At 28.0% G+C, this 20,966-nt stretch overlaps 1 protein-coding gene across 1 annotated transcript in view; it reads right to left on the reverse strand.

Moving 5' to 3' along the window:
• Positions 1–20,966, reverse strand: part of LOC113371591 (acetylcholine receptor subunit alpha-like) — a 219,180-nt gene that overhangs the window by 94,665 nt on the left and 103,549 nt on the right. The window contains exon 3 of the mRNA XM_026612225.1: positions 13,266–13,434. Coding sequence (XP_026468010.1) covers positions 13,266–13,338 — 73 coding nt within the window. The 5' untranslated portion in view covers positions 13,339–13,434. The remainder of the gene's footprint in view (positions 1–13,265; positions 13,435–20,966) is intronic.

Genomic DNA, 20,966 nt, shown 5'->3' on the forward strand with positions numbered 1-20,966 from the left:
TCACAAATGTTTATATACATTGATAAATAATAAATAAATAGCAAGTAGTACTGTCCTAAGGTGCAGGTCAGTGAGCTCGATTAAACCTCCACTCGATTCAGAATTTTTTTTTTTTTTTTTTTTTTTTTTTAATTTCAATAATTATTACAACTGCTAATTTATTAACATCAAGTAATATTGATAAATAATAATATAAATTTAAATAAATAAAAGAGCAAAGGATAAAATTTACATAAAAAATAATATCCGTAATTTGATTTAATGTAAATATAGCAAATAATAATAAAAATAAGATTATAAATAATATAAATAAAATTTCAGAATAATAAAATAATACTAGAAAAATAATAAAATATAACAAAATAACAATAATAGAAATAGTAAGATAATATTAATAATAATAATAATAATAAAAATGAGGGAAAAATAGTGCGAAGATTTTCCATTAACATTTTATTTTTCATTGGAAATATATTTATAATTTATATTTTCAAATTTTTAAAAATAAACAACGCTATTGCAAGATATCAAGGTTGTCCAAAACGAGGGCCTAAATTCGCTATCTAGTTTACACAAAGCAGCGCGCTACCCATACTGATACATCCACACTGATAAATATCTTCTATATATATAAAAATAAGTCGGGTTTTCCTTCCTGACGAAATAACTCCAGAACGCACGAACCGATTTCGACAATTTTGCATTCGTTGGAAATGTCTCGGGCTCCGTAAGGTTTATAGCTAAGAAAATTAGTTGTGCATGGCATCGTGCCTTAATGCAAGCTGCTGGAACTTCACGTACCGTAATTAAAATTTCGAGAAATAAAAATAATCAATAACTGTTTTAAATAATTTCAGAAAGATTATCTTCTACATATATAAAAATAAGTCGGGTTTTCCTTCCTGACGAAATAACTCCAGAACGCACGAACCGATTTTGACAATTTTGCATTCGTTGGAAATGTCTCGGGCTCCGCAAGGTTTATAGCTGAGAAAATTAGTTGTGCATGGCATCGTGCCTTAATGCAAGCTACTGGAACTTCACGCACCGCAATTAAAAATTCGAGTAATAAAAATGATCAATAACTGTTTTAAATAATTTCAAATAGATTATCTTCTATATATATAAAAATAAGTCGGGTTTTCCTTCCTGACGAAATAACTCCAGAACGCACGAACTGATTTCGACAATTTTGCATTCGTGGGAAAGGTCTCGGGCTCCGCAAGGTTTATAGCTAAGAAAATTAGTTGTGCATGGTATCGTGCCTTAATGCAATCTGCTGGAACTGCACGCACCGTAATTAAAAATTCGAGTAATAAAATAATCAATAACTGTTTTAAATAATTTCAAATAAATTATCTTCTATATATATATAAAAATAAGTTGGGGTTTTCTTCCTGACGAAATAACTCCAGAACGCACGAACCGATTTCGACAATTTTGCATTCGTTGGAAATGTCTCGGGCTCCGTAAGGTTTATAGCTAAGAAAATTAGTTGTGCATGGCATCGTGCCCCAATGCAAGCTGCTGGAACTTCACGCACCGTAATTAAAAATTCGAGAAATAACAATAATCAATAACTGTTTTAAATAATTTCAGAAAGATTATCTTCTACATATATAAAAATAAGTCGGGTTTTCCTTCCTGACGAAATAACTCCAGAACGCACGAACCGATTTCGACAATTTTGTATTCGTTGGAAAGGTCTCGGGCTCCGCAAGGTTTATAGCTAAGAAAATTAGTTGTGCATGGCATCGTGCCTTAATGCAAGCTGCTGGAACTCCCGCACCGTAATTAAAAATTCGAGTAATAAAAATAATCAATAACTGTTTTAAATAATTTCAAATAGATTATCTTCTATATATATAAAAATAAGTCGGGTTTTCCTTCCTGACGATATAACTCCAGAACGCACAAAACGATTTCGTTTCGTTTATAGCTAAGAAAATTAGTTGAAAATTTGCGAATTAATTATGGATTCACTTTCATTTACTTAGAGAAGTTCAACTAAAAAATACTTCATTTTTGTAATCGAAATAAATTCATTACTGTTGTATAATAAAATTAAATTTTTCCTTTTCAAATTTAAAACAAACAAAAAATTTCTTCATCTTTCTCACGAAACCATCTGGTGGCGAAACGGAGTTCGTCGGGTTTGCTAGTTATAATATAAACATACAGAATTAAATAAAGTAAATATTTTATATATAAATTTTAATTTCATATAAAATTTCAAACAGTGAATTTTTATATAGATATAAGCATGCATAAATAATAACGCACAGTAAAAATATGAGAGAGCAGAAAAATTGATTCGCAATTCGAAAAATTAAATCGCTTCTCAGCTTTAACCATCGCAATTAAAATTTGTTGCTCAAAATGACTATACATTGTACTATTTTTAATAAGAAGTAATGTATTCTGTTTCTTAATTTGAAAATTGAGAATCAGAGCTTTTTATCAAACTGATTGCGAATAAATTGTCCATACCAAAATGAGGATAAGATATTCCTTCATATCGAAGATCAATAGTGTTACACATTTATGCCGTTGGACTCTTAAAACTTTTTTTTCCGTATAAAAACATTTATTGTTTGAATAATTATTATTTTAATACGAGCTGCATAACCTATTTTTTGCTAATTACTAGATTTTATTTTAAAACATAAAAAAAGCATTAGTTCTAGCATCTGGAATGTGCATTTAAACAGTAATGTGTCTTCTATCTATATGACTGTACGTCATCCTGATCTTGGCACGGAAAATATATATCGGAGAATCCGATAATGCACTTCTATTTATAAATAATTCTCAAATGTTGAACAGATATCTTCTATAACGAATAGCAATCCACTTTATACTCAATATTATAAACAGAAGATCGCTTTCATATGATAAATAAAAAATAGGCTTTATTTTTGTGATCTTTTTCAGTTTTATAAAATACATCGTAATAACACTAAGACTTGTTTGCATAATTAAATTCTGAATACATTTTTAAATATAAATATTTTTACTTGTCTTTTCAAAAACTGTTAACAATCGACTTCAGACGTTAAATGATACTGATATTTATAAAATCAATATCAAAATTCTAGCCAATGGTGATGAATGGGTCGATTCCGGCGTATAATAGTCTGAAGTTATGGCAAGGCTATATTACGTTCCAGTTTCCATACAAAGTGCTACTAAATACTGTCAAAATTCTAGGTGCAATCCGGCGTTTTACACATAAAACTTTCCTTATATCTTATCAAGACATATAGTACATATAGTAAAAGTCTAGTTATAATAACATTTTTCTGATATTTGAGCATTTACTGTCTAAAACCTCTGACTGCACAACAAGCACGTACGGCTTTTGACAGTATTTAGTAACATTTTGCATGAAAACTGAAACGTAACATAGCATTGATATTTTTACGGCAGAATCGGCCCTTAAATTTATAAAAGGTTCAGTAATTTCTAATATTATGCTCGTATAAAGTCGCTATAATTATCTATTAATTACCAATATCATTTCAGAACAATTTTTATTTAAAAAAAAAATTATTAGAAAAGTGGGCTTCACCGGGCACCAAAAATTAGTATCCAGTTAAAAATTGAGTTAAAATCTATTTAAAGTTTTATAATTTTTATTACTATTTTACAGCAATTGAAGGCAAAGATCCACATTGTTTTAAATATTACTGATAAATACTTAACATCCCAATAGAATCCAAGATATATATAGTTTTGATAATGTAATTTGTACGAAATTAATAGCTCACCATGTTAGAAATATATTTTTATCCAAGGAAAGAAAACCTTATACCATTGTCATGTCTATTGTGCTATATAGGTAGCCTACATATCTCACAATACAAGACGATCGTTATCTCGTTGATGCGGCAGTGAGATAGGAAAGTTGCCGAGATTTTCTTGAAAAAATATATTTTCTTGAACTACGAGAAACCCAAGCAGCACGCGACGGGCTCATAAATGAAAAAGTAATAAATTTAAAAAGTCATTTATCTGTTTAGCTTTCGACTTTGTTACTGCACGTGGAAGCACTTGTTTAGATATATAAAACGGAGGGTGAGTTAAATAATGAACTGCCACAAATAAATTAGAACTAGAATAATTTGTGATGTTTAATCAAAATTTAACACTGAAAATATTATCACAAGCCATAATAATATTTTGTGTCTTAATATTACTTTAAAATTATATATTAAAGATACTATATAAAAAGTAGAGTAAACTCACTTTGTTAAGTATGGTGATAGAGTATGTCAAAGAAATATAAGCTGACAATATTCTGAAAAGCAATTTACAAATATATATATTTATTACCATTTTCAATCAAATATCGAACCATAATTCACCTAAAAATGTAAACCATTATCATTCTTTATTAAAGTAATACAGTATTTTCAAACTACTATAACAATAATATTTCAATATTTAATTGTAAATTCGCATTTATTCCTATACAAATTAATTTTTATTCATTATATTTATTTACCATCTATACAAATAAATTATCGATACTAGCCTTTATTATTTTGCGAATAGTTCATCATAGATAGTATAGGAATATATTATTATTAAGCATATGGGATTATAAAAAATTCAAAGTAATATCGTTGGAAAATGACATTCAGTTTTTGTTTGAATAGACTCTTCTAAACCACAATAGCTTTCACATTTTTTGCATTTTTCTCAGATGTACAGTAATTATAAATATATAATTAGATCTCCATAAGTTTCAAAACTCAGATTGACCTTTTATCAGCAGATAAAACACACAAATTAAGAGATGCAAAAACACACACAATAAACGTTGAATTTGACGAATAAAATTTATAAATAACATTTAAATTTTTATCACCACAGTTAGATGTATTCATTAATCATGTTAAATTGTGTAAAACTTACAACTTACAACTGTTATATATATATATATATATATATATATATAAATTAGAGTGGTCCTTAAAAGAGTCATTTTCGAATTTCCTTGCTCCCAGGGGCTCAAATGGTTCCAACTAGATAAAAAACAATTCTCTGAAAGTTTTAGCTCTTAATATTATCGTTTAGATAGAGCGCAATTCAATCAAAGTTTTGTATGGAAATAGCATGGAAAAATGTTCAAAAATTTTAAAATGTTTTTTAGATGTAATTTAGCAAACAAATGAATGAATAAAACTCATTTATTTGTCGCTAAGTTATACCTAAAACATTTTTTTTTTTAATTTTCAAAATTTTTTTCATGCTCTTCCCATACAAACTTTGATTGAATTGCGCTCTATCTAAACGTTAATATTAAGAGCTAAAACTTTCAGAAAATTGTTTTTTATCTATTTGGAACCATTTGAGCCTCTGGGAGCAAGGAAATTCAAAAATGACCATTTTAAGGACCACCCTAATATATATATATATATATATATATATATATATATATATATATATATATATATATATATATATATATATAATTTGCGTGTCACAAAGTTCATTCCCATTCACCTTACCAAATTTTATATTTGTATTTAGTAGGTCTAAAAATGGGTAACTATCTATTTTTCATACTCCTAAGTGATAAGGGTTATTTATTATTTTTAAACGTTTTTTTAATTTTTTGACAATTTTTTTTTATTTTATAATGTGACCTTGAAAAATACATACAATACAACCCTAAATATTTACTTTTTTATTACCAACCCTTATTTTTCTATAACCATTTTAGTAATTCAATATTTTTTCCATTGCACTTTCCATTCTCTAAATTTTTTTTCAATCTTAGAGTGTTCTCTTAGCATGCCACATAACAATGTAATTTGAAAAATAATTATCGAACTTTGCATCGTAATTCAAAAATAAATGACTTATTGTAGAAACGCTCTTAAAATATATGGAAATCTTTAAACTTTAAATGTGGCAATTCATTTTAAATATAATCGGTTTCAGATTAGGTTGACACTTTCAAAAACTATTAATATGTCTCGGGATCATTTATATGCAGCGTACTTTGCAGTGGAATACTATTCATATATTTTTGTTAGCAGCCCCTTTTACTCATATACCATATTTGCAATCGGTTAGTTTTTAAATAATAATATTTAATTTTATTCTAAACATTTTTTTATACTAAAAATAAGTTTTATGGCGAAACAACGTTTGCCGGGTCAGTTAGTATATATATTTGCTAGTATTTATATGTAGACTTGTTTTTGAAAGAGTAATATAGTAATTCAGAGTAATATGTTAATTTTGAGCGTATAGACTTCAATATTACCTGTAGAAGCACGAAATAAAAAATTTGAAAATTAGAAGTTAGGACATAATAAAATGTTATAAAGTCGACTTCACGGAAAAACTGAACTGAAAGCAGTATTTCTAAATGAATTGTAGACACTTTGCATGCAGTTTTCAACATCGGTTTCATGTTATGATTGCATGCGAAAGAGTATTAAGCTTCGCGTCGACACTCGATGAATCTAAATAATAGTGCACGCGCAGCTCCTTCTAATCGGAATCGCACCAGATGCCGTGCAAGACGATACGCCCGCTCATGGGCGTACCTGAAATCATATCAGCATCGATATATGAATACTGAAATATATTCTCAACTTTCTCCGGCATCCATATTAAATAAAGCCGTTAGTATTAAATCGAACGTAACATATGAATTTTATTTCAACTATTTTGTAAGTTAGTATTTAAACAAACCTATATTAGTAACTAATCACGAGTTACTAATTACGAATATATTATGTCAGTCATCAATATTATGATTTAATTACGTACTCTTATTTAAAAAAGTTAATAGCATCAATAACATTCATAGAATTGAGTTTGAAAAATCAAACATCACAAATATCGCACGTCTTTATATTCGTATCGTGTGAACTCAAAAGCTTAATTGTAACTTGAAGTGAAGATATTGATTTCAAATCTGTGTTCATTGGGCCAATTGTGGTCTCAATTCAAAATCAATATTTCTATTAAATATTCATTAACAAATTTTTATTTGGTACAAAACTGTCATTACGACGATTGAATACGGTGGAGAGATCGCGTAGGATTGGACCATACAATTTGTTAAAGGGGGAGCCGGCTTTAGAGGTTTCAAAAAATCGCTTTTTTGAGGAATTTTTAGGGAAGGGAATAAATATTTAATTTAAACGAACTTCCGGATTTTATTGTTATATATTTCAACATTTTTTTCAATTTTTTTCATTAAAATATCTCATAATATGCCGGGTACAAGCATTTTGCCGATGTCCACGAGCGTGCAGGTGTCATTTGGCGAAAAACATCAGGTCACAATTTCCATCCGAAACAAAAAAACAATCAGAACTTAATATAGTTTGAATAGTATAGATTCTAGTTAAACCTAAAAAATCTAGAAAAAATGAGAAATTCGCCAGGAAATCATGTTTTTTAATACAACATTTCACTTTAGATTGTTTAAAAAGTGGGTTAATTATAACTTTTTTTAAGTTTTTATAGCTTCAACTAGAATAGAATTTAATCATGAGTACAATGAATTATGTCTCGTTTCGATAGGATGTTTAGTTTTTTTCTATCTTTCCCGTCAATTAGAAAGAATCGAAAAATTAAAAACCGAGAAATAGCGCATACTCGACGCTTGCTCACTATATTCTTCTGTAATTTTAAAATTAATATGAATTTGTTTCTGAAATTTTAGGAATATATATTCTTGGCTAGTTTTGGAAGACATGTTTGCACAAAAAATCGATTTTTGAAAGCCTCTAAAGCAAGCTCCCCCCTTAATTAGAAACAATTGATATAAGTTGTATTTTAATGTTTACTAGAAGTGATTATTACTGATACTTATTGGTAAAATTTCTTTAGTTATGTTATAGTTCTTCTTACAGCTAAAATAGCTCCAATAATTACAGCCCGTAGAATTCTAAATTAATAAAACAACCTCTTCTTTTGATCATCAGATCAAAATAGACTTTACATTTCTAATGCCACTATTAAAATTGCATAAATGAAATTATTATAAACTTTATATCAAATTGAAAAAAAAATCGCAAAAAATGTTTGCTAAATGTAACTAATGGTCTATTTATTAAAACTTTTAAGTAATTAATTTTTATGTAAATATTACATCATAGACTAGTATTTACATGGAAGTACAATGTAAATACTACTTTATAAAAATGCAAATACATCTCTAGCATACAAGTCCGCAAAAACAAAAGCAATTATTTTTCTTGGCAATTAGTAATATTATATACGTGAGACATGAGACCAACTGTACAACAATTCTGTTAATAATTAAAAGTGTTTTGTTGAAGTTAAGAAATTAGAAATTACTTGCCAGTGAGTAATTGATTCTTAAGATCAATAATGAAAGTTCACATTTTTTTGTATTATTATAGGAATATAAATGTAATATTAGTTTATATATATATATATATATATATATATGTATGTATGTGTATATACATATATATATATATATATGTATATATATAAGCCCCAATACTTTACTATATACAGTTTTATTGCCGTAATATATATTTTTCGCTTATCTCGTGCTCGAGCGGTGTTAAACCGTGAGCGGCTATTAAACGCGGAAAGAAAATTGATACGTACGTAATAAAACGTGTAAAGGGCGCCTGTCACAACAATTTCCATTGTCATCGGTGATGAAAAATATCGCATTTATCGTATGTATACGTTTTTAGATTGCAATAATCATATACATGGTAATGACAAAAGCAATCATCTTCAATCATCATTATTCAAATTGATTTGAAAAAAGTATACTTATAGTATGAGTACATTGTTCTGTACAAACGAGACATATAATTGAATTTAGATCATATTTTATTTAAGTTTACGTGATATTCAAATATGTATTGTAACTATTATTAGTGTCATTTAATAAAGATAAATTTATTATTTTGCTTTTGGCAATTTCACAAACTGTCGCTAAATTTTTAGAAGCAAGGTTTTTGCAATATTTCTAAATATGCTAATCAAACTCAAATATGCGATTAATTTTAATTCAATTTGTTCTTCGCCAGTTCCTAGTTACTTTATAACATTATGTAGGGTAAGTTATAGTAATCGCAAAAATCTCAAAAACAAAATTTTTAGCATGTCATCTCGTCAAAGTTTTAGAACAAACAAAAGGTATGTCTGTATAGATACAGATTTTCGTCAACGTTTTCGGGAGCATCGTTTAACCGTTTTGATTTATTCGAAAAACATTCTATTCTTATTGAGAAGAAAAAGTACTGACTAGTTTTTGGGAAAGATTGGTCCAGTCGTTTCGAAAATACCGGGCAAAAATGCGAAAAATGGCAATGCAGTTTGTGAGAAAACGGAGCACTCGATTAGATTGATTAAAAAAATATTCGTTAGCAAGTTGTGTTGATTAGACAAATATGGTATTTACAAATCATTATTACTGATTCCAATACAAAAGAAAATATTGTAAATAAATAGGCATGTAGACAGGACTTTTAAACAGATGAAAAAGTAGAAAAGCTCACAGATGGGCAAGTAGACAGGTGGAGAAATAGACAGGTGAGCAGATAGACAGGAATGGGTATACAGGTTCACAGGAAGATTGTATAAAAATCAAATTATAAATGATTGAATCGATTAGTTACATATTTGTGCAACGTGCCCTGAAGTAAAATACCACAACTAGTTAAAAATTGTTTTTGACCCTAATAATCTACCGTTTAACCCCCTCATAATTAACATTTGTATCATAAATATTATCTTTTCACAACAAAAGTTTTAAAATTTCACCCAACGCATATTTAAAAGATCTTTTGTTGTCAGAAGTATCTCAATACTTTAACCGCTAAAACATTATATATTATAATTGAAAAAAAAATGACCGTGGTTGAAATTGTTTACAATCATCATAAAAATTAATGCATAATTTTTTTATTAAGAATTCTTACTTAAAAAGATTGCTTTTGCGTAAAATCAATTGTACTTTTTAACAACTTGTATATCAGCTCTACATACATGATGATTAAGTGTAAGAAATCAATTAAAATAGTCTGCCTACGAATAATTTATGAAATAAAAATAAAAAATACCGGTCGTAATAATGTGTAACTCTAGAAAAGCTTTACGTGATAACTGATAATGTGAATAACCGACAAAATTAAGTAATTATTAATAGAATGTAAGCTCATTCGGTTTATAATAATCTCTGATTACATTCAAGGGATTGATGGAACAAATCACCATGGAAGCATAATATTTCTGTCCATCGATGCATTATTACATTTCAGTTAATCACTATGTCAATGGATAAATGATTATTATTGACATACGCATGATAGGTGGCGTGCGGGAATATGGCTTTGTCGGGCCATTTCGGTGATGAAAACTCTATTGATTTTGTACTAATTATTATTTCATAATTATATCTAAAGTTCTATATATTAATGCCATGTAATGTGTTTAATTTTGTTGCGTGCAAATTGGACAAATATAAAAAGATATATGCGCGAAGGCATAAAATTTAGGTGGTAGAAATATAGTTAAAGCGTGTATGTTGGTAAATGATAAAATATAGACCTTACACAAAAACAGCAATCAATTGTATTTATTAAAGCTAAATTGAACTTTCATATACGTTAATGGGTAGTTCAATTATATGTAATCAATACACATTATCAAAAATATATTAGGTTAGATACAGAAAGTTTAATAAAAAAAGCAATAGCTATAAATAATAATGGTTACGTAATCCTTTTTACGTTATAATTATACGTTATTATAACTGTCAAATACTTACTCATACAAAGTTAATGAATAACGTGTATGAAAAGTTACTGTGCTAAAAACAAAATTACTAATTAAAATTATAGATTAATATCATTTGTTACTTAGTTCATAGCACCTACAAAAACAAAATCAGTTTTATTACTACAATATTACTAAATAAAATCTACTGAATCTACGCAATCTACTGAATTCTTGAACAAAATCAGATGGAAATATGTGCTTCAAATACTTCGAAATTAAGATAGAAACAAATAATTTTTCAAAAGATTCTATCAAATGGCATTTTTAATTGTATTGAAACAAGATAGACTTAATAATATTTATTAATTCATAATGAAAATATGTGCTTCAAATACTTTGAAATTAACTTAGGTCAATATTTTTTTAAAACTTTGTATCAAATGGCGATTTTTAATTGTACTAAAACAAGATAGATTTTATATATAACTTTACTAATACTGGGCGTATTCTTATATATTTAATCTACAAGGAATCAAAATGTAAAATCACAAACAATACCTACATATACGATATAATATAAAAGCTGGCACCGGTTCATAAACATTTTGGTATTTATTTAGAACTAATAAAGTTCTAAACATTTTGGTATTTATTTAGAACTAATAATTAGCAATCATCGTTGCTATTTCAATAAATAGATTATAAAAAACTAGAATTTTTTATTTGTTCAGCATATATTCTTAATTAGAACATGAATTAATTGTATACATTATTTTACAATATCTTTAAAAACATTTTTTTATTTGTTCAGCATATATTCTTAAATAGAACATGAATGAATTGTATAAATTAATTTACAAAATCAGAGTGCGACTTCACTTCACTTGGAACTTATTACTGAACTTAAGTTTTATAGACATAAAAACAATTGACATCAAACCTTCATCAGTATGGATTCAAAAGCAAAAAACAATTTCCTTAAGAAATAAAGTTATTTTAGATATCGTACATCAATTGCTATTAATGACTAGTTAAATCCTAAATAGGGAACATTTTTTGGTCTTGGCAAACACAGATTTTAAAACTGCAACCCTGGTATTTCTTGTATTTGAACCCTGCCAGCATAACTGACTAGTATATAACAATAAAGGGTAAGTTATAGTAATAACAAAAAAAATCGAAAATGATTATTTTATATATCTTTACGTTTCAATAGTTTCTGAACATTTTGGAATACCATAGAAAAAATGCACGTTCGTGTGTATGTATGCGCATATACAATTTTTTGTCGACTATTTAGAAAACACAGATCAATCGATTTGATTGATTGAAAAAACATTTTCAAAAATTTCAAAAATCTATTTCTCTCAAATTTCTTTTGGTACAAAAAGTTCCAGCAATTTGCCTTATGGGACGATGCTATGCAGCACTAGTTTTTATTCAGAATCATAATATATTGATATCTGTATATCCATCTTCACTAAAATATATTTCCATTTTACTGAAGATCGTTCGATACGAGATAAAATTATAATAAAATCTGTAGTAAAAAATAATTTTAAATACTGGCGATAAAACTATAAAACGACGTAACGAGTTATATATTCAAAATATATACATACGTATAATCATATTTGTTTCAAAACGAGAACATCATGACATTTCCCAACTGTAACCATTTATAGTCTAAGAGCCAGTGAACTATTTGACTAACCTGTTTTCTCAGAGCTAGAAATTTTTTTAATGATATTTTATTATCGATACATTAAGAAAGTGCCGGTCTGGCAAGTATCTTGCGATTGCGTCATCATCCCTCGAGTTTTTGAAAATGTAAAAATTTTTTTTTAACTTGCTTTCACAAGGCTCAAATTTTGAGGATATATTCTTTTAACTGTTCAGAAAGCATATGTAAAATGCCAGACCATTCTGACGGTTGCAAGGGTCTGCCAGAGTACATAATAGTCACGACGCGCAAGGGTGTGGACGCATTGCCATACATAATCGACTAATACTCTTGTATTTGAACAATTTGTACGACATTTTGAAGGTCATTTTGAAAACATCCGATATAGCAAACTTCAACTTTGTATCTCACCTCATGACCGAGATATTATTGAAAATATGCCCTTTTCCAAACTCAATTTTTGGCGTAACCATAAAAGATATCGAAAAAAAAAATTACGTAATTCTACTCATATTGGCTTAGACCATAGAATGTATAGTAATATATGCTGAATAATCTTTTATTATTAGCTAAAAAGGAGAAAATAATTATTCAATTAATGTTTTCGGATAGTGCGTTTTGTTTAATTACTTTCTTATTAGCGTCATTCAAAAGCCTATTGTTTTCTCTTTTAGTACTGTAAAAATTGTCCAAATCAAATTTGTGGAACACATTGAAAAATTTTTTAATGTACCGATAATAAAATATCATTAAAAAAATTCTAGCTTTGAGAAAACAGGTTAGTCAAATAGTTCACTGGCTCTTAGACTATTATAATAAAATGAATGTGATAACTTACCGACGGCTGTCAATATGAAAACTAGAAGTGCGAGCAGCGCCCGAGTCCCGGCGTCCGGTGGACGGAGCCTCATCGCCCCGCGAGCTTTTCTCTTTAATTTGGAAAATGTTCGGTCACGTGACCGTCGCTTGGAACCAATGAGCGGTCAACGTCATTGCAATGCGCCACTCTGCAAAATCAATAATTAGAATAAATTTCATTATTATTATTATTGGAATATCATTACTAATATTAATTACTAATCATTATTTTATGATGTTTAGAAAATATTATATTAAATTAAAACTTTTGCTATAAAAACAATATGTAGTTAAGTAATATAATTTAATAATGTAATGATAATTCATTTTAGATATATAAACTGAAGTGAGTACAATAAATTCAATTTTATCTTAAAACATGTATATAATAAAATGCATATAGGATGAAGCGGCGATTGTAGATCCGTGGGTAAAAAGGCCCACCACCAATATCTCAAAGGATGTGTAACCAGCCACCATCTGGATTCTTACGACGTTGCTATCAGGAGATAAATGTCAATGTTTGAAAATTCATAACAAAAGTATTTTATATCGTTATTAGTCATTTTGGTTGTGAGCACTGTTGTTCAGTTTACTTATATTAATAATATTTGTAAGTATACGTTATTCAACTATTTTTTAAGATGTATTACTAATTTCAAGTTATACTTAACAGTTTTTTATATAACTTAAATAGTACTAGAGATTCACTAAAAATAGTCAAATAGTTGTTTATTGAAAATGTGTTATTTATTGTAATATTATTGATTTGGTTTCACAATATAATTGCTCAAAATAGAAATGGACCTTCGTGCCCCTATCATTATATCACCTCATTATCTATATTCTGAAATTTTTAATAGCATTAAAATAAACTTTTAATATATTTTGAATTCTTTATATTTCTTGAGTTGTTCATATTGTAAAGATTGCCCTACAAATGAACAATATGTAATTTAAACTGGTAGTGCTTTAAATTAAATTGCTCAAACTTCATGAACCGTAATTAATCATTTAAGGTATAAAATTAATTAAATATCAATAAAGAAATTAATAATAGTAGATAATAATAATAGAAAATAATAATAGATTAAACATATGAACTATGACGTTTATACAGGTTCACATAAAATATATGTACAACATATCAACAAACCAGTTTGAGTAAAGGATCTTATCTCATATTTTAGGATACAATAGAGAACCATAACTCATATTTCTAAGAATTACATAAAATGAATTGAAAATTATTTATTTCATGTATATAAAAAAGATTTAGAAATTTTGAAAATTAAAAGTTTGAAGCAAAAGTAGTTTTTTTTTTAAACTTTTAAACTTCTTAAAAAAACTGGAACTGCTGAAGCAATATTTGTTAAATTATTTTAATAGAATTTTTGAACTTTTCCCTGCGTCTTAATAAAAAACGTCTCCCCGTCAATACAAATCGAATATTTCTGAAATCATCTAAATCAAATGCTTCGTTCTTTCAAAGATACTATTTCTTATACTTTCTGCTCCGTATCCGAAATGACAGGATCTGCTTTTACCAAAAACTTCGAATGTTTTTTTAAAGCTTTCAAAACTGTCGCCCTAAGAATAGTTAATAATTTTTATAAACATAGAGTTTATATTTATCACAAATATAATTTGATTTGAGCACCAAGAAAAACTATAAAATAACTAAAAAGTGCAAATTTATTAGTCTACTTAGTTGGTAAGAGCAAAAGCTTAGTTGTTAAGAACAAAAGCTTTTATCTTTAATTTCAAACATTGCTACAATTTTTATAGTGTGTGTGTCAATATCAAATCTACATTCTCCAATAATAAATTATAGTGTCGATGCTGCTAAGATATACATTTTATTTTCCAAATATAAAATACATTTTAATCCGTAAAATATCCTTGCAACCTCGGCAATATGTGTGGACAATGTAATTTTATGTGGGCCTTTTATGATGCAGATCTTAATCACTGACCACAAAAAAGGATGTTTATGGTCAGCACGTGGCTTCAGGAAATACTGTAAAATTTATGGCAATGTTTATAATGTGTTAATCGAATAAATATAGATCAGTGCATTGAAGTAAATGAATATATTAGAGTAAGATGAATATTACTAAAGCTAAATATATTTGTTATATCTGAAACTTATAATATTTTCAGTTTTGCTTGGAAGATAATTGTTTATGATCCACTTTTAATAATATAATCAAATAAATATTATTGTTGCATACGAATAAAACACTAGTGACACGTGCTTTAAGGTGATGAAACTTCCCGTATCATTATTTAAAATTTTTGAAATTTTTAAGTTTTTTTGGGAATCTTGAAACTTTTAAAAATTTTGAATTTTTTAAAGCGACAGCGCTGCGTATATAATTGAATATGCATATGTTTAAAGATTATTTTGACCGCAAAATGGCATTTTTTAAAAACTTTTTTTATCGCGTTACCAACACCTTAATCAAATTATTATTGCGTTTTGCAAATCGGACTCCGTCTTCTCAAAAACTGAATTGGCTTTTTGGCACTTTTACTCCGCATCTTCGGAAATGGTAGAAATGCCCCTGCCAAAAACTAATCAGACATCTCCTTATCAATAACAATCGAATGTTCCTTTTATTACGAAAATCTGTTGATCTGCGACCTCGAAATCGTCGACAAAATTTGTATCCGCACATACATGCATACATGCATACATACATACTAAACACATTAACATACAAAAAGATTTTGTAAAATATGATGAAAATTTCATTTTCATTACCCCACAGAAAGTTAAGAAAAGACACAACAATTAACAATTTCATTCAAAATTTTGCCAAAAACTTTGAAATTCGAATAATAATAATCTCTTCTGTGAGTGTGAGTTATAGCTATTTGATTGAAATTTAGTTTTTGTTGTAACTACCATGGATTAAATTTAATTTTTTCTTCAATACGATTAATCGCATGTGTGCGATGATTAACAAATTGCAATAAAAATGTATTGTTTGATAAATCAGTTTTTCAATTGAATTAAATAGCTACACGATTAGGGTGTGTTTTACGATAAGCGTAATAGTTTAACAGTTTCTTGTAATATCGTTAGTTCGTGTTTCCTTTAAGTGCAAACATTGTAAACTTTACATCGACATAAGTATTTATCTGATATTAACGTCATAACGTAGCCATTATGAGAAATAAATTGCTTGCGATACAATAAAGCTTAATAGAGCAGCGCCCACATTAATATGAATTGCGGGATTCTAGTTTCGTTGAGATATGTGCAAACAAAGATACAGAAAGACAGTTAAGCACACTTATCGGACATAGAATCAGTAAATACTTTTTTACATGTATACCACACACAAACACATCTTTGGAATGATAGAGGAAAAACATTTTGCAACTTCACGAACTTGAACCGAAAAGTTAGAGAAGTTTGTTTTTGCAAGAAACTCCGATTTGCTAATTTTATGTTTTCTCGACGTCTTAGGTCATTTTGTATCATTTGACATTAACTTTAAAAAAAGTGTGTGGGCGTATGTGTATGTAACTTATGATGTAACCTCTAATCAAAAATTTCTCAAAGATGACTATACAAATTTCAAATATGTAATTGATGTTTCGTCAAATGTAATGCTATTTGTTGAAAGTTGGAAAGAACTATCGTTTATAGGTATTACGAGAAGATCAGCTAAGCAGTTTCTTAAGGATTCTAAATTTTTTATCCACATTTCTGCCAAAAATATTTAAGCAATTTTGATTATTTAAGAACTTTTAGTAAGAAGTCAGTTTGAACTATAGCTCATTGGTTTTTAGCAAAAAATTTCCCACTCTGTTTCCTTTAATTGATTGTTGATTTTTTTTTCTAAGTTTTCTATAAAACTTTGCACACTGATAAAGTTAATGTTCAAAACCAATATCCTAAAATATTATAGACCTACAATAAAAAGGTTACCTATATAAATTCGTTAAATTTTGAATAATGGGCTGCATATTTATACATATCTCGAAGTTAGTGTAATGTTCAAAAAAGTGAAATGCGAGTTACATCTAATTAGCTTCCTATAGGAGAAGTTTGTTTTCGCAAAATAATCCGACTTAGTAATTTCATATTTTACCGACGTTTTAAGTTAAGTCGACTCTTTCCTTAAAGACTGCTGAACCGATTTAAAGAATTTAAAAGTCGTTCGATGTAGCTAGATAAGTTTCAAAATTCAAAAACTGTTCGAAAGATATTGATTGGACACCGTTGATTAGATGAATTATAAAAAATCATGAAAGTTCAGAATTTCGAGGTGAACTTGATCGATTCTAATCAGAATCTAAGCCGAAGCTTGTATACGTTTTGTGGTATATATGTAGCTACTGATTACAGTTGGCATCTACACTTAAATAAAATTAACTTATTATAGCCCGAAATGGAAGAAACAAAATATGCTATATAAAATAATTGAATTTATGCAATACAGATATCAGAAGTTTGCTTGAAAGACATCAATTGGTAATCGTATTGATTACTTTTTAGTTAAATCGAAAATTTTAATTTGCCTGCAAAAACATTTTATCTAAATAACTGAATTATCATTCTTATTGATTAGAAATTTAGATTTTAAGTTGATTAGAAAGAGAGATATCTCATAGGAGATAATATCTTTGATGCATTAACACCAACAATTGATTGACAATAAAACTACGCAAAAAAGTTAAATATGTATACGTATCGCAAAGTTTATGCAATTAAGACAAAATGCTACTTACAACTGGTTTTAAATTGTAATGAATATAGATATATTCTTCAAAGCTTATTGCGATTTAGATATTTATTAAAAATAAAGAACATTGTCTAATATTTCTAAGAATTATGTAAACTGAATTGCAAAGTTGTAATAATTTATTTGAAGTATATAAGTGATGCTTAGAACTTTAGCTAAAACTAGAATTGAAATGCAAATTATTTTTCGATATTCAATAAATTTTTTTTTGAAAACTAGAAACAAAAAATTCTTCAAAAGCAATCGTTGCGTGAACACAGGCATTGGATGCTTAGTTCTCTCAAAAACTGCCATTTTTTGTACATTTAGTTGTATTTGCCAAATTCTAATCACCACTTCCCCCCATCATTACAAATCGAATGTTTTTTGGATCACTCAAATCGGTTCATTCGAGTTCTCACAAAACTGTCATTTTTAGCACTTTTTCGGCTCTATATCGCCGAACCCGCTGAAAATTTCTTTGCCGAAAACTAATCAGCATGTCACCTCGTCAAAAATAATCGAATTTATTTGGAACCATTCAAATCGGTTAATTTGTATGCCCGAAATCGTCGACGAAAAACTGTATCCACACGTACACACACATCCATTTTTCCTGAGGTATGCCAAAATCTTCAGAAACATCTAAAACGTGAAGATATGCAAAAATTTTCATTTTCGCTTTTTTAGCCCATTACTATAACTTATCCGACGAGAAGTTAGGATATACAACTATTTATTGTTGCACAAAATTGTGATATAAAAGTCAAGCTACATTAGCTCAGAACAACTTTGTGTGTCAGTATCTATGAATTTAAAAGTGTATAAAATCATGAAATATACGTCAAGCATAACTAGTATTTTGTTCTGATTTAATTACTATACTAATTACTATATGTGCAATGAATTTGTTGAAGCAAACATTCCAAAAGAGCTCATTTCATCTGCAGATAGCAAACTCATTAGTGCCTACAGCATCATTAATGGCCAAATCGACAATTTCAATTGCACAATTTCAATTTGTTGAGCACATCTAATAATTTATTCAAACAAAAACGGATTGCTTGTGACATAATATATATTTCCACTTTTGAAATACATCCGAATTATAATAATATACATATGAAGGCTGTTCTATTGGGCTATCGCTATAATAGGATTTCTGTAATATGTCAAATGCATGTGATACCTGATACTCCTGTCCCAATGTCGGAACATAATACTGTTGTTTTAACCATAAGCAAATGACCTAACCCTTTGTAAAACATATTCGGCTTACGACATTTACGACCCGACGGAAATTTGGGATACACCTTTACTATGTGTCAAGAGAAGAGGATTTCTGCGGCTTCCGAAAAATTAATTAATCAAACATCAAACATATCACGTCCTTGTCTAATTAACTTTTTCAAATTGTAGGATTTTCAATTTATCTTCAATGATTTTGCTTTTTTTCTGTACCCTGTCAACCGCCTAAACTTTTTACTGCGATTATAATTTGTAAAATGTAACATCAATCAATTGATTAATCAATTGATATTGTGCTAATATCAATTTTTTTTAATCATCCAAACATGTGACAAAACAGTGTTTAGATACAAACTACACATACATATTTTTCCAATTTTTGTATTGGAAGTTTTGTAAAAATAATTAGTTACTAGTGGTGTGTAGCATGGTGCCTTAAGGCAAATTGCTGGAACTTTCCGTACCGTAACAAAAAGTTCGAGGAATATTAAATGTTTTCAAATAGATTATTATAAATACTGTTATCTAATATTTACAAAAAATATATAAACTGAATTACAAAGTTAAAATGATTTATTTAAAATATTAGGTTGTCAAATATCTCCCTTCCGCTTTTATATATATATATATATATATATATATATATATATAAAGCGGAAGGGAGATATTTGACAACCTAATATATAAGTGAACTTTAGAACTTTAGCTAGAATTAAAATTAAAATATGAATTATTTTTGATATACAAAAAAGAGGTACAACACTAGTATTTTACAAACAAGTAATGTTAGGATTTTTTTAACAATAATTTTTGAAAATGGAAGAACACGATTTGTAATCAGGCATCCACAACAGAAAATTTGTGAAAATCTGTAGCAAAAGTGTTTTCTTTTGTTGTAAGTTATTTAGTTGTGAGCACTGTTGTTTAATTTAATAGGCCATACAAGATATGATTTTTAAGTCTGCGTCATTTGATTGTTTTAAAAGGTGTATTGATAATTTTAAGTTCCATTCAACGTATGTGTTTATATAACCTCTATAATAGCTTACATGTAGGTAGGTTATAAATGACCAATCTTCAACATGGCAAAGGTGTAAACAATAAATAATAGTAAATGAGAGTAAGTAAATTAAGTTAAAGAAAGCAATTTTACAAAATATGAATTAAAACAATAGTTATTCCAACTCTGCTGATAAATATTTCTGATAAAATACCAGATCAATGTTATATACAGTATAATCTTTATAAATATGTGCCCATCACATATTTATTTCATATTGGTTAAATAATTCAGCTATTGTTTCGTAAAATGCCTTTAAAAAAATAAAAATTAAATATTGTGGCTGTCCCTGTTTACCTAGCTTAATGGGGTAAAAAGGGACAGATGACGAATTAAAAAAAACATTCAAATTTGAACTTTGTGCTCCGCCCAATTCTATTATATATTTGCCATATAGTTATAAATGGCAGAATATTTTGAAGTTTTTCTTTGCTGTATTTGGAAAACTGACGAGTAATGAAATGTAGAATGGTTGTTTTAAAACATCTATTACAAATACAAAACACTAAACAATTTCTGCATGCAGAAATATCAGTACAAGCTCGAACTGCTTGAACCTAAAACAATAAATTCTATATCGAATTGAGCAAACCCTTGCCATATACGTATGTAAATTTGAAAATTCTTTGATATT

Source organism: Ctenocephalides felis, unplaced genomic scaffold, assembly GCF_003426905.1.
Source record: "Ctenocephalides felis isolate EL2017-DRISC unplaced genomic scaffold, ASM342690v1 CF-g0.4_SCAFFOLD_01492, whole genome shotgun sequence".
Taxonomy (NCBI): domain Eukaryota; kingdom Metazoa; phylum Arthropoda; class Insecta; order Siphonaptera; family Pulicidae; genus Ctenocephalides; species Ctenocephalides felis.